Genomic DNA, 15610 nt, shown 5'->3' with positions numbered 1-15610 from the left:
ATACCTTGCGACGTGTCCGGGGTATCGACAAGTGTAACATATCGGGCGATTATCGAGGGTGCGCCACGGGTTGGTGGTGTTAGTGCTGGTCCAGTGAACTGGAGCTGGGGGATAGCTCGCGCGAGGCTGGAACGGAGGCGCAGGCGCCTTGCGAGTTGGCATGGCTGCAGCCGCGGCGTAGGTGAGAGGAGCAGCCACAAGATTAGGCTCGCGAGCAGCTGGTAAGGCCTCGGCGACCTCTCCTTGAATGACGTCACGTAGAGATGATGGTAAAGTTGTGGTAGCTTCTGGTGTGAAAGGCACCAAGGAAAGCTGTCGTGCAACTTCTTCGCGGACAAATGCTTTTATTTCGGCCATTAGTGACGCGTGGTCATGACCACTGATCGCACTAGACAGCGATGCCAAATCGTGCGCTGGAGGACGTCTTGTCAGCGCTCGCTGCTTCCGCAATTCATCGTAGCTTTGGCAGAGGCTAATTACGTCGTTAACAGTGGTCGGGCTTTTCGCCAAGAGCATTTGAAAAGCGTCGTCGTCAATCCCTTTGAGGATGTGCTTACATTTTTCAGCTTCCGTCATTTCGGCGTTCACGCGTCTGCACAAATCGACGACGTCCTCTATGTAACTTGTAAAGGTTTCACCCGTTTCTTGTGCGCGTGTGCGTAAACGTTGCTCGGCACGAAGTTTTCGGACGGCAGGTCGATCGAAGACTGCTACAATCGACGTTTTAAATTGCGGCCACGTTCGGACGTCTGCCTGGTGGTTTCTAAGCCAAAGGCTGGCTACACCCGCGAGATAGAACGAAACGCGTGTCAACTTGTCCGCGTCCGTCCATCTGTTTAAAGCGCTCACCCGTTCGAAAGTCGAGAGCCACTCTTCAACGTCGTTGTCATCTGTTCCACTGAAGATTGGAGGCTCCCGCTGAGGAACACTGCCTGGACAGGTGGCCGGAAGAGATGGAAGCGTCTGCTGATCGGCGTCCGGCATAGCAGAAGGTAGCCGTCGAGAACGGAGTTCCAGGATGGTAGCGGGAAGGTGTAAGGGACGGTACCCGGCACGTCTCCACCAATTATAAAGGAGATTTATTAAGCAGAAAGGTTGGTGCTTGGAAGGCTTGGAAGGCGATGCACCAGCCGCAATTTCCGAGCTCGAGCCGCTGCTGCACACTCGATGCTGCTGCCGCTGCTGCACACTCGATGCTGCTGCCTCTGCGCCGGAGTACTTCGTCTTCTTTACAATATATATATGTTTATTTATATATAAGGAGAGAATTGTATACTTAAGGGCTCGTTTTTTCGTGTTTTTACACAATATTAATGAGATACAACAGACAGTAATGCCAAGGAATGTACAGAGGAAGTTATTAGAATCAATGGAATGTAAATAAGAAGAAAGAAAAGTGGATGAAAAAATAACCAGCCGTGAGCAGGAATCAAACCTACGACCTTCGAATGACGCGTTCGATGCTCTAACCACTGAGCTACCACAGCGGCCTTCCCTCCATCCACTTTTTTGGGTTTATATGTGAATTTAGAAGTAGGAGTGACAGTCAGCGCCATCTATAAGCCAAACGACGAGTGTGATAACACTCTTATGCGCATGTTTGGCGTCACGTAGCACGTGAACTTATTATGAGCGGGCAGCTGATCAATTGTCCCTCTTATACAACCTAAACACACCAAGTCTGCTGGTACGAGACCCTCGTTCATTGAAATAAGGAGAGAAGTGTATACCTAAGGGCTCGTTTTTTCGTGTTTTAACACAATACTAATGAGATACAACAGACAGCAATGCCAAGGAATGTACAGGGAAAGTTATTAGAATCAATGGAATGTAAATAAGAAGAAAGAAAAGTGGATGGAAAAAGCAGGAAACGAACCAACATATATATATATATATATATATATATATATATATATATATATATATATATATATATATATATATATATATATATGCAATAAACAGCTATAATGCAGCTGGTGCATGTCGTAACTGTAAAGACTTATGAGAAACATTTCGCTAGCATACACAACGTCTATGTCTTCTGCAACCATGCAAGTACATTTGGCACCACTATAAGTTAAGTTGATTACAGTCTACACGACAGCACATAAATGGCAGCACTTTGAGCTTTGTAAATCGCATTGTAAATAACTGATGTGAGCAGTTTACGTTGATGTAACACTCAGAGTTTGAAGAGGCAAATGTATCGGACATTCTAATAAACACCTATATTTTACTCAAGAAACGGAAACCTCCTACTCGTATTGCAGACCGTTTTAAAATCATTGGCACACGGGTATTTCTGAAATTACAGTACCAGTTTCTGCTTCGGGGTGCGATAGTTGTGCAAGACCACAAATGTGTATATTGTCCTGTTAGGGCAAGTGAGGCTTACATAATCCGAGTAAGTTAGGCAAAGCGCCGAAATATGGCACTCTGGCGTCAAGATCCTGATTTATATTAAGAGACATGTTGTTGTGCCACTTGAAGACGACCAGATTGCCCGAGCGCGTATTCTTTTTGTGTTCAAACTAAGTGGTCATTATAACATCTCTCACTCTTGTCCTTTGTTTTGTATGTTTTCGGATGTGTTTCTCCTCTACATACGTGTACGTAGCCAATCAAGGCAATCTCTGGTTAACCTTCCTACCGACTACATCGGCTACGCATGTTCGTATCCTGACCAACAGTTTGGTCGTTGTATCGTTCATTGTTACGTCATTTTTCATTTGATCCCACATGACACAGCTCTCAACTTACCCAGTCTGTGTGCTATACGTGAAGTTTCGCGTGCGTGTACTTGTACTTCAAATATTTGATTCATGCACGTTTCCCGCCATGGCCGCTAAGTACTTAAATTGCAGGGCTATTCGCCCTAGAGAGAAAGGTTCGGCCGCAGCCGCCGGGGTAAAATCATGTGGTGAAAGAAACAAAGGTACCACGGCTACTGTTAAAACTACTGTTTCTATTATTAATAATAACAATAATAATAATAATAATAATAATAATAATAATATATAGATATAACTACTACTAATAATAAAATAATTACTATTACTTTTACTTCTTATTCGTAACAGTATTACTACTATTATCATGTGGGGATGTACTTTTCATAACCACAACATTTAAGGCCCTTGTTAGTAAAGGGCTTTAGAAGGTTTGACAACTACCACTGAATGATACATGATGAGAGGAAAAGTGGCCGTATTGTTACCCTGTTGGTCAATTCATAACTATTCCTGCGCCCTTCTTTTTCGTGCAGTAGATGTCGCGGAGTTTTAGGCTATCAATAGTCGAGCACAGTCTCTGACTCGTGCTTATACGTCGACCTCATCACGCTGCAAGCACTATCAGAATGATAGAAATACAGGCTTCAGATTGGCTAACAGTGAATTTCAATATGGTTGATGTTCAAATGCGAAGAACGCTAGTGCGCCTTGGTGACACACGATTTTAAGCATCAAATATAATAAAATAAGTGCTACAAAAGTAGCATACAGCAGATAACACGTTTTCGTTCGTTTGTAGCATCTTCTTGCAACGATGCAGCACCGGATAAATGTCAAATATCTCGCTGCCTTCGAAAAATCAGATTATGAGTCAATTAGTCATCAGCCGATGCAAGCTCACAGTAACGTCAGTGTCAGGAAGACGTATTGCTTGATTGACTACACACGAGCACTGTTACAAAGAAACGTACTTCAAGTAATGTCACGAACTTTATCAGCTTACATGAAATGTTCAAATAATATGGATTACTAGCACACCCCCAATCCTAGGCATATAACGCAGCTCTGTATACGCCATCGCACTATTGCCATTGACGTGGTTCGCAGGATTCATATCCGGAATGAACGAAACGTGTAAGTCTTGTTCGGCGTTGTTATTCAAAAAATAATCACACCCATTGCCTTGTGGCTTTGCTCTTTTTGAACGGCACAAATTTCCCGAATGTCTTGAGGCTTGCTGAATCGCTCCCCGCCTCAAGGGTAATGACTACTATCTTCACTTGTGATATGCCCCAATATCGCTAGTGTTATATTTCTTGCATTTCAGTCTCACCTGACATCGTTGCGCGTCACGCCCCTTCAGCGTCTCTAGGAATAGAATAAGTTTCTCAGCAGAAATCGCTACTTCCACGTTTTAAGCGTACGTTCTACGAAACAAAGCTTGTATTCATTGCATTAAATTCTTGCAAGAAATGCGTATGCCAGAATCGAAACCTTTTATCTATAAAAAAAATGTTCCGGCGCTCACCTGGTACCGCAAAGTGGCACCACAACATGGACCTTTTTTAAAGTAACAACCACCGTTTTCAAAGTGTACATTATATTTTTTGGAAGCAGGTTTCAATAACAGGACCTCGAAGTGTGGCAGGGCTACTGTGTTTAGGGCCCCTGGAGGGTAATAATGTATGACTATTCCGCCTCGTTTCAATTTATGAGAAAGCGATAGGTGCCTCATAAAATTTAAAAAAGTGACAGTTGGTGGTATCAAGAAAAATCATGCAAAAATTGATACGCGATAATATCAATCTATGGCATCAACGCAGTGTCCCCTGTAGCAAAAAGCTGCGACGTCAGCAGAGCATCTCATCAGAGATGTCAAGTGAAATTGTGGTGTAAACTTGTCGCTTGGTCAAATGTTGGCTGATCACGGATGTACTACAAAACCATGCGAGACAAGGAATGTTTTCAATTCCAACAGGAAATGCTACATTATGTGATGGCTTCACACTATCACGTGGCTTTTACATAAAATGTAGCAATACGTTGTGACGTCATCATGACATCTCATTAGTGATATGAGGTATCCTCACACTATAACGTTTCTTTGTCCAATAGACCGGTCAGGGAGGCACTGAAAATTGACATGAGAGCAGGAAACTTCGAATTCATTTGATTCTAGGAGAAGTACAAAATTACCAGGGGATTATTTTATTTAGGTGTCCGGACGGTTCCGAAACAGCCAACGCCTTGCACAAACTTCAATATATAAATGCTAATCTCACAACATTGGCCTATAACAACAATTTTTTACTACCACATACACGCACGAACTACGGCATACTACCATGATTTTTGCCAAACATTATTGGAAATATTTACCGCTATGCACTAAACAATTGTCATTCGGCACTTTGAAACAGAACCTAATCATTTCATTTCGTAAGCAGAACTAGTATGAATTTCAATTTTGGAATTTTTTTACATTTTGAGCTCTCACTGTACAACTTACTTTTACATTTATGACTCATGTAGAATTGAGTTCTCTGGTGTATTTTGAATTAAAGTTCCTTTTCTTCAAGACTCTACTCACACTGTTTATTAGACATGCATAACTACTGAACTTTGTTCTATTACTATTTTACTGAAATTTTTATTGCATATTTGCCTTGTCTTTATTCCTATGATAATTACTTGCCGCATTTTAGTCGCCATTGTACTGTACTTATCAACATGTACGATTCTCACGGGAGGTCCATATTCAGCCATATGCTCTGGGAGCTTCTTCTCTATATATCTACTAACCCCAATGCAATTATATAATTGTGCTACAAATGAAAACTTTTGATTTCTTTATTGATTGACTGATTAATTGACCTTGTGTTCAAAAAGCTTCTGAGGGGGGCAATGCTCTTGGCTCAGAAGAAAAGAAAGGGTGACTTTCGCATTCTGGGCGTCTTAGGAAAATGCCTATTGGACTTTCCGAACATAGATTTTCTACATAATGCCGATTTTTTTTTTGTTACCACCAATCATAGATTGGCAAATAACGGTGGAGCTCACTCAAGTTCACTCATAGGCATTGCACATAAGGCTCACTTGGACTTGGACTTGTCCATCCGAACTCAATCGAACTCAAGATCATGAAACTTTTTCTCAACTTGGCTCAATCGGGCACACATAACACTACTTACCCAGACTCACTCCGACACACACTCATGGCTGATTCTCAGTGAGTCTACTCATGATTTACTTCGCCCACTTATGCCGCCAACGCAAGTAAACGTTGGTAACCCAAAACATTTCCTAAGGAGCCCAATCGTAAGCTGCTTCGGTTTAACAAAATGCATTTTAACAGCGGCGCTGTCCTTGGTAGAGGCCAGTCACAAAGTCTCGCAACGTGGCGAAAGTCGTACTGACTAGAACACGAAGGGCTGCACCACACCAAGATTTGTGAAAACGAAGCTTGGTGTGGTGCAGATAGCTGCAATCTTTTTTTATACCATGCATCCATTCATGCAATGCGGGTAGTCCACACCTGACAGGTTGAAAAACAGAGAATATGTAGTGCAGAGACAAATCAAGCAGTACAACAGAACTGGGCAAAAAGAGCGGACAAAGGTAAGACACAAGCTTGAGGAGGAGAAATTACTCCAAGTTCCTCCAGTAGCAAGAAGCGATAGAGAAATGTAAAACGCAAGCAAGCAACATTGCTTAGGTATCAGTACTGCAGTTTTGCTTAAATGGCTTCAAGTGTCATTGTATTGTTCCGAAAATTTCCGGCAGCTATACCCATCGGAGAAACATATTTCCCATTCTACCATTAAACCGCAGCTGATCACCTATTCTAGTACTAAACCACAGATGATTATCGAAAAACAAGAAGCCATGATACACCCTAATGATCACGCAGATGTCTTCTACTGCTAAAAATCATGATGCATTTAAGAAATAAAAAAACAATCCAATAGAGCATATAGAAGTTGCTGAGGTTTTGCATTCCAAACTCTGTTATGGGTATGAATAATACCATAATGGGGGGCTCCAGACATGTTGTTAATCTTATGTTCAGTGACGTGTGCCTAAATCTAAGTCGGCAGGCGTCTAACGTTTCGGCTTAATTTTGATGCGGCGGTCGCCACCTGTACTCGCTTCCAAGATGTGCATATGCAATATGAAAAAGAGAGGCATGCAGTAATATATTGGGAAAATGTATACTTCTAACATATATTCAAGGAAGGACGTCTATATGCAAGCTTAAGCTGGTTTGCTTTTCAGGTAGCGAAGTATGATGGAGCTCTCTTGTAAAAACATTATATTGTTCCTGGGCATATTTTACTTTCTGTCTGCGTTAAGACATACTCCGACGTACGTACTTGCGATACGCGGTACCCCGGGTACGTATTCTCTCGTTTTCGTACTTTCAACGTACGCCTAAGTGAAGCAGCATATAAACGGCAAATCTCAAAACTGTTTTACACAAGACTTCGATACAACAGCTAGCAAAGCGTAATCTGGAAATTTTTACCACCTTGCGCGTCACAGAACCATGTGGTAAAAATATTTTCAGACCTCGTTGCCAAAAAACTACTTTGGAGAGTTGCCTGGCAGCCGGGATGACCATTGTACGTTCAGTGAACTTCATTCTTTTCTTGTGGTCGTGCCTGACTCTAGATCTGTAGCACCAGTACGAGACTTTCTTTTATTTGTAGAAACACAATGAAATAGCACCTAACGAGATTGAATTCCTTCTCAGCCGTAAAAGTAAAAGAAACCAGAAGTAACTGATCTTTACTGGCAACTCTCCTGAACAGCGTATTAAAAATGAAACAACACAAAATATCAATTTATATATGACACCTCCAATACTACGAAGCAACGTTAAAACCTGCAAATTTTAGTCTTTATTCTTCCGAAAGGAAGTTCCACAACCACAGCTTCAATGGATGATCACTTCATACTGATAAGAAGTTAAATAGCATGAATCGGACCCCATAGGTGTTTATAAGGCCACATTCAATAAAAATCATCATACGACAGAACCTAAACTAACTATTTCAACACTACGCCTTTAGCGGTGCATTTTCAGAAACAAAGAGCAAATTTTTCAGGCAGAACTGTAACACGTGTGTGCATAATGCAGGCGTCTCAAGTTGCAGCCATTCGCAAAAAAAATGTATTGCATGCATTTGTTAACTTGAAGTTGAATGTGTTTCGTTTTATATGCGATGCGACGAACTTTGCGTGACTTGATACATTCCTTTGATCAGTGGTCTTGTAAAGATTAGATGAGCTGTGTCGTCCATGACGAAGCTTGCGATTAGAATGTTCTCATCGTACGTGAAAGTAAAAATCATTCAATGACTTGCACGGTGAGCGAATATGACGAACCCACTACATATGTGGTGACAGTAGCCCAAGGAATATTTTTCTTGGACCACAACTTTCTGATAATACCAACAAACGAACTCATGAAGAACATCTTCGTACATGTGGTACTGATGAAAAGTGGTGAATGTTTGCAAGCCACTATTCAACATCGATTCCAGCATATAGCACTGTTTCCTGTGTTAGACACCACATGAAGAAGTGATTACCATATAATGAAGGTAGTGCAGATGGAATCAAGTCCGAACTTCTGTTCAAACACAGCGTGAAAGATGTGTGTATCAGGAGACAAACAACCATGGTGAAGATAGGCTGGGCGGCTGTGAATATCGATGTGGTACAATATTGGATATGCACTGAGCCTTAATGCGCAGAGGGGCTGCACCATCACCGGGCAACTTTAAAGGTACATTTGTACGCCCCGTACTGTCATCAGTGCTTCGGTGTGCAGGATGTGTAGACATCGAAGTAGCCATAGGGATATCAGATGCAGCCATGCGGCGAGTGCTCGGACTTTTAAATTGCCATTATGACGCTATGACCTACACAGAGGACGTAAAGTGCATACCCCTTATACCAAAGTTACTCATTATACAATATGCCCCCTCATACCAGGCTGATGCGCCAAAGCGACAATCTCAGGGTCGTCTAGCGGTTCTATAATAACAAGGTACTTTGTTACCTAATTCGATTCAGTGATCCAGCCACATATTCTCTAACTTGCGTCAACACTCAACGAAGACAGGAACCATGACGCACTAATGAAGCGCACAACTTTATTTTACCCTACTCATGAAAGCAGATGGCTTGCACGTTGTTAAATATAGAAAATCAGACGAATTAACAATTCTGAGTGAGCGTTGGTGCCATATGTGCCAATCCGGGGGCTAAGCAGCAAGAATGTTAAGTTCAATGAGGTTACTCCTTAATGCGTAATAGAGTGCGGGCATCATGAATTTATCTAAACACCTGAGCTCAGATCCAATTAGAAAAATAGGTCCCTGTACGTGTTTGGCGCGCATTCAATATTGTCGGACTTCATCAAGCTTATATATATATATATATATATATATATATATATATATATATGTATATGTATATATATATATATATATATATATATATTTATATATATATATATATATATATATTTATATTTATAGGATAGCAACCCACTTAATGCGCGAATTACAAAGCGCACAAAGACAACAAATATGTCGATTTCTTCAAATGTCATTGTGCACCATGAAGTTACGATAACTTTCATATGAAGAAACTTCTGTCAATTGGCCCAAACGAATCTCGTTACTCGAAGGTTTTTTTGCCATTTCCGAGTAGAAGACTTAATCAAAAATAAAATGCTTCTTAGCGGTGTCGTTTTTCTCCCATCGTCTTTGTGGGCAGGCTAAAAAAATCTGCTCAATTTGGGAAGGCTACGGGAACAGTCCCACGCTCATGCTGTGGGACTTTGCCTTGGTAGAGAAAATAGTTCGGCCCGCGACGCTAAATTTTCGTTTGTTATGTTGCAATTGTTATGTTGCAACGAAGAACAAGACTTCAAGGACTGGCTCGTCGAGTACGAAATCTTAAGCGCTTCCAACAAATGTAACGCCGGTGACCAGCTCATAAACGTGTGCTTTTACCTCGCGGATGTGGACAGCCTCTAGTTCAAGAACCATGAAGGCGAAATCACCAACTGATCCGCCTTCAAGACCACCATCGCTGTGGTCGTCAGTCGTCCCGTCATGCTCCGGCTTCGCGCGGAACTGCGTCTGCGTAGTCGAGTCCAGCGCAGGGACGAGACATTTACAAATTGCATCGAAGATGTCTTGTCTCTTTCCAAGCGCCTCGATGCATCCCTAACCGAACACGACAAAATCAAGCACATCATCAAAGGGGTTGACGACGATACCTTTCAGATGCTCGTCGCTAGGAACCCACAGACTGTCACCGACGTTGTCCAGCTCTGTATGGATTACAACGAGTTGTGTAAGCAGCGTGTCTCGACGCGCAGGGCCGCTGACAATGCAGCTGAAGTTGCCGTCCTCGTGCACGACGTCGCTGCAATTTACACTGTCTTACTGCCCCACATCAAACAATTTCTTCGTGAAGAAGTTGTGTGGCAACTTTCTCTTGTGGGTGAAGCATCTGAGCTAGTGACCTCGTTAGACACACATCTACGCCAGATCATTGAGATACAGGTCACGCAGGCACTGCCTTCATCGCCATTTGTCCCTACACCGCTGACCTACGCAGCTGATGTTGCTAGACCCCCAGCCCCACCTGTCTCTGGCGCATACCGGGGCACCGGGTCCTCCTACCCTACGACGCTGCCTACATACACGGCACCCCTTCTTACTTCGCCCCCTGCATCGTCTGTCGTTAACCCATGGCGCACCATCGAGAGTCAACCTATCTGTTTTCCGGAGGCAAGAACTACGTCGTCGTAAAACTCTCGAAGACCTTCTCTTTGTCCACCCAATGAAATTGATGTGCTAGTAGAAGGTGTCGATGTTCGTGCACTTCTCGACACAGGCGCCGTCATTTCTGTAATTACACTCTGAGGTAAAAGTGTGTTAAAAAGTGTGTGGTTCGTCCTTTTGCGGTATATTGGGGCTGCCAGTACCATTAATCTCTTTAAGGCCTAACGGCACCGGGTCTAACAGTTAAACACCACAGGCGAGCTCAAGGGACTAACATTTAGTCCTCACATTTACAATTTAATAACCGTTAGTCTCACAATTCACCTCAAAGGTCCAACATTTAGTCCTCACATTTGCACCTTATAGGGGTACTTTTAATTCCCACATTTACGCCTTACCGGGCAACTGTTACTCCATACAGTTGCACTTCGACGGACGACCGGTTGATCCACTCAAATACTCCAATCGTATGAACTTTTTATACTCAGGACAAACATTATTTTTTTGTTTATGTTCCGTCAAGCCTAATACTTCTTTCGCCTGTTTTTCTGCGCTGTGACCAAAAAATAGCGCAGAAAAAAACACGCGAAAAAGTAGTTAGCCGCCTATGTGTCACTGCTTTCGCAGTCACGGCAACAACAAAAGAAAAAGTTAGAGATCGAAGTCTTTTATTGTCTACATACACATGAAGTTTCTCCTTTCTTTTAAATGAATTCATGGTGAAGTGTACAAGTCCAGTCTCGTTGTCACATCTTGTTCAGTCCTTGTGGAGCTCCTCCGACGGAAGCGATAGATGACAGGCGTCGCAGACGCCAGTGCACGCAGCCTTCTGCCTGTCCTGTTCTCACGGCTGTACGTACAATAAGATTGTAAAAATGGATAGACACACGTGACAGAACTTGAAGACGCATGCATATGACAAGTACGTGCAAATTTATACAAGAACATGCGTGTAAAACGTGACACACAAATAACTTTACCTTCACATCTCGTACAGTACTTCTAAAGCTGCTCTGACGAAAGAGATGGCTGACAGGCATCACAGACGCCAGCCCTCACAGCCTTTAGCACGGTTTGTGCTCACGGCTGCACAACAAGTATGTAAAATAGTGGCTACACGTGACAGAGAATGAATACAATTGCATATGAAAAATAAGCGCAAGGTTAAAGAAAATCATACGTGACATATGACATGCTAATAATTTCACCGTGATGTCACACATCGTCCGAGACTCATTTTGATCACTGTAGTGCAACAGCTTAGGAGCGGCGGCCGCAGGCACTCTGCGAGCGACCGTGCCGCCAACAAGTCGACGAGTTGTAAGCGAGCGACGTCGTTCAGCTTGAGCAAGCGAGCACGAGACCAAGGACGGCGCTGCACGCGGAGTGTCTGCCGCCAGCGAACTTCGAACAGGAGAGTGAGCGTACGCTTGGCCACCGCCACGCTAGAGTGTACTAGAAGCTTTTCAGTGGCGCGAGCAGCTGCCTGGGAGCGGCCGTTTCGGCGTGGAGTGATGCGGTGGCGCTGGCGTCGACCAATCTACCCGGGCGTATGGCTGGCAGGCGTTCCGCGTACGTGTTGGTACCTCTCCGTCGCGCCTAGTGTGAAGATGATCTCCCTCTTTTTTTCTTATTCACATACCTCCCCTTTTTCGCGCAAATAAAGGTTATTTGACATTATTGTTATTGAAGTTGCTGAGGCCCGCACTGCAGCCCGAAGCAGCATAGCGCATTGTACAATATAACGAGCGCGTTTTTTTTTAATTTTTAAAGTGTACACATTTTAGACGAGAAACCAGCTGGCCGGTACACACCGGAAGCGCACCCCTCCCCCCAAAAAAAGGAATATGGTGCACACAAAACGAAGAACTCTTGGTCCATTCTACGTAAAACACCAAAGCTGGACTCAAATAAAAGGCTCAATGCTTGTGGCTGCGTGCACACACGACAAAAAAGTTGGCTTTATAGATATTATTTGAAGAACAGCAGAGTTTTTCAGTTTTTCCAAACCTCTCTTTCGTTTTGAAATATGGGAATAGATTCATTGTTGTAGGACCCACAGAAATGCAAATACGTAATACTGCAAAAGATTGTCTTAGGTGAAACATAGTAGTAGAAGATTTTGAGAGTTTACAAAACGGAACAACACTGCAAAGCAGAGTCGTAACTAATGTTAATCATAATTAATAACATAAAATGCAAGGTGTACATATTTATAAAACAATACATTTGCTATTAGGTAAATTGTAAAAAACGTAAAGTATAGAGCCAGGATACAAAAGATAACATAAAGCAAAGCAAACAGAACGACAGAGTTAAGGTTGTCTTTTCAAAATGCATTTAAAAAAAAAGATGTTATGGTCGAAAGATCGTTTGAAGGGACACTGAAGTGCAACAATGAATTGGCTTAGATCGATGAATTATGCACCGAGATCCCTAATGCTGCTAAATTTACCATCACAGGTTTAATACAAAAAGATTCAAGATCAAAGATTTATTTTGAGATTTCGCGTCATTATTTGCACGTTCTCTCGCTTACAAGCTTCTTCTAAAAAAATTGTTTTTCTTCTTGGTGTACCGTCAAAAAATTAAGAGTGTAAGAAAATATGCACCAAAATGATATCCTTTTTACGCCACTGTAGCAATTTATAGCCTGCTCAGTTTTAGGTGCTTCTGTGCGCTTTTGACACTGTAGAAGATTTCTCATCTTGACTTCATTTGCGCGTGTAGACCGTGGGTAAGGTCTGATGGTGGCAAAAATGAAGTTTCTGCTGCTCCACAACAGTGTGGGACGCTTGCAACAAGCTGCAGAGCATCTGAGGCTTTTCGAACAGTTACTAAACTGGACTTCCAGATTAGTTTCTCTTGCACGAATGCATCACATTGCACGATTACATTGTCTGCACAGGTGAAGTATACGTCTCGTTGAATGCAAAGTTCACGAGTGCTAGGTTTCAGTGAGCACGCTACGTACGACACGCCGGTAAATCCAAGAAACTCGTGCAGCGCCCATGACTTTGATGGTAGGACAATACCACGAAGGTAACCGAGAGTGACAACCGCGTCAGACGAGGGACTTGAGCTTGCCTCATCAGCTTCGTCGCCATCTGCAGAAGTTGCACCGTTGGCATCCACAAGGAGCTGTGCAGGAGTGCTAATGCGTCGCCGTTTTCTGTTGTCATTCTCAGCCGGCACACACTGATGACGCCGCTTTGTTTGTGTCCACGGAGCCGGAGTTTTGAGCGTCAAATATGCAGGCAGGTTGGGCAAGATCGTCGGGACTGCATCAGGGGCAAGTGTCGGCGTTCCCCTAGGAATTCGGACTTGAACACCATTGATGACGTGTACGTGGTCTCTAACAATGAAATGCGGTTTGAAATGTAAATCGCACACAGCACAATCGGCGTCAGGTGGCTTGTCAAGCCGATGGAGGTTCCGCTCCCAAAGAAGTCGTCGTTCTTCGTCTTTCGGGGCCTTGAAAACTGATAACTTCCGACTTTGTTGCACACGCGGATATCCAGTTGTGCAACCTAGTGCGTAACAATGGTTTAGACGCTACTTCTTCATCATTTCGCGACTAAAACCGAGATGCCGGCCATGCCGCCGAGCCAGCCGAGTAAACCAAGTGGGAAGATTGGGCGATGGCAGCGCCGCCGCTACTTTCGCCACAAGTTGGGGATGAAGAAAGCAAGGGGAAAGCGTTTCGGTCGCGCCACTCAAAAGTTCTAGTACACTCTAGCCACGCACAGTGCCGAGCTGGTTTGGAGCTAGCGCCGAAGAAATCGACGGTAAGCGGCCCTTTTCCACAAACTCGGGCGAGTGCAGCGCGCAAACGTGAGTCCGCCACCACGGCCAACGGACGGCGCCGAGCTGCTTGCGACTGACTGACGGGGAAACCAACTGTAATGGCGACCATTTTTCACCGAGTTCCGACGCTAGTGAAAGCCCCACCAGCCCGTGCTGGTGCACTTACAGTGTGCGACATACAACCAAACTTGTTACGGGAACCCGCAACGTGTTTTCGACAACTCCCAACACAGCGACAAGGTCTCAGCCCAATATGATGAGCCCGCAGCTCCTCCCGGCGGGTGAAGACAGGCGAGCCCTCGATGTGCAAGCGTACGGGAGGCCGACGGCAATGGCGGCAAATTTCCAGAGTGGTCGCAAAGCAAAGGCGAACTGAAAACGCCCAAGCTGACCTTCGCGGTGCATTTTGTGCGTGCGATATACAACATGACCGAGCCCGTTGCCGGCACGCGCGATTCATATCGCACGCGCGACAAGTAGAGTAGGATAAAGAATGATTACCTACTTGAGAAAGTATCATGCGCTGATTTCTGCCCTGAGTCACACTGAAGAAATGTATTCGATAGGCATTCTGTTTTCTCGGCCGCCATATTGGCCTTCCCAACTGTTGCTGTCGTGTGTCGGTCGCGACTATCTTGAAGCCAGAGATATACAGCGTGGCGTGGTGACGTGTGGAGAACTGCTCCAGACGTCATGGGTGCGGTGAAACGTAAAAGCAGCAGCGCAGGCTAAACCAAGCGTACACACGAGGACCACGTCTTAATTCCTAGATCGTCGAATCCAGGTGGCCGAGGTCGAGCACTCCGAGCGTAACGCAACGCGAACCGTCGCCAGCAAAATACGGGGAAAGACTGAGCCAGGAGAGGAGGACAGCTAGTGACCCTGGCAACGCTTTTTGCGCTGCTTGTATTCCAGGGCGGTTTATACCTTTGGAGCGTGTTTAGAGACCAAGGAGTTCGCACACGACACGCTTCCCTCTGTGGTTGCTCCTTAACGGTCTATTCCTTCATCGCGTGCGCCTATTGGGCTCCATTACTCCTTTTTCGGGTTGTTTTGCCTTAGAGCGTAGTGAAAGACTGTGTCGCGATTTGAGAAGACTTACAACGCCGCTTACGAGTCTTGCACTGCGTACAGCCACCTCCCATTTCATCACGCCGAAGGCTCAGTGCACAGCACGTGTTCTTATTCAAGATGTTTGGTACGTCGTTAACTTTGTTGTTATTCCACGTTCATCTTACGACGTCATACTAGGATGGGATT

The 15610-nt window shown here is 44.2% G+C and overlaps 1 protein-coding gene across 1 annotated transcript in view; it reads left to right on the top strand.

Annotated features, from left to right (window-relative positions):
* Positions 1-3749: 3749 nt before the first annotated feature.
* Positions 3750-15610, top strand: part of LOC142769146 (uncharacterized) — a 54524-nt gene continuing 42663 nt past the window's right edge. The window contains exons 1-2 of the mRNA XM_075872097.1: positions 3750-3869; positions 7011-7129. Coding sequence (XP_075728212.1) covers positions 7021-7129 — 109 coding nt within the window. The 5' untranslated portion in view covers positions 3750-3869; positions 7011-7020. The remainder of the gene's footprint in view (positions 3870-7010; positions 7130-15610) is intronic.

The sequence above is a fragment of the Rhipicephalus microplus genome, chromosome 8 (genome assembly GCF_043290135.1).
Source record: "Rhipicephalus microplus isolate Deutch F79 chromosome 8, USDA_Rmic, whole genome shotgun sequence".
NCBI classification, from domain to species: Eukaryota; Metazoa; Arthropoda; class Arachnida; order Ixodida; family Ixodidae; genus Rhipicephalus; species Rhipicephalus microplus.
The sequence above is the reverse complement of the archived record's forward strand: the minus strand, read 5'-3'. Positions and strand labels throughout refer to the sequence as shown.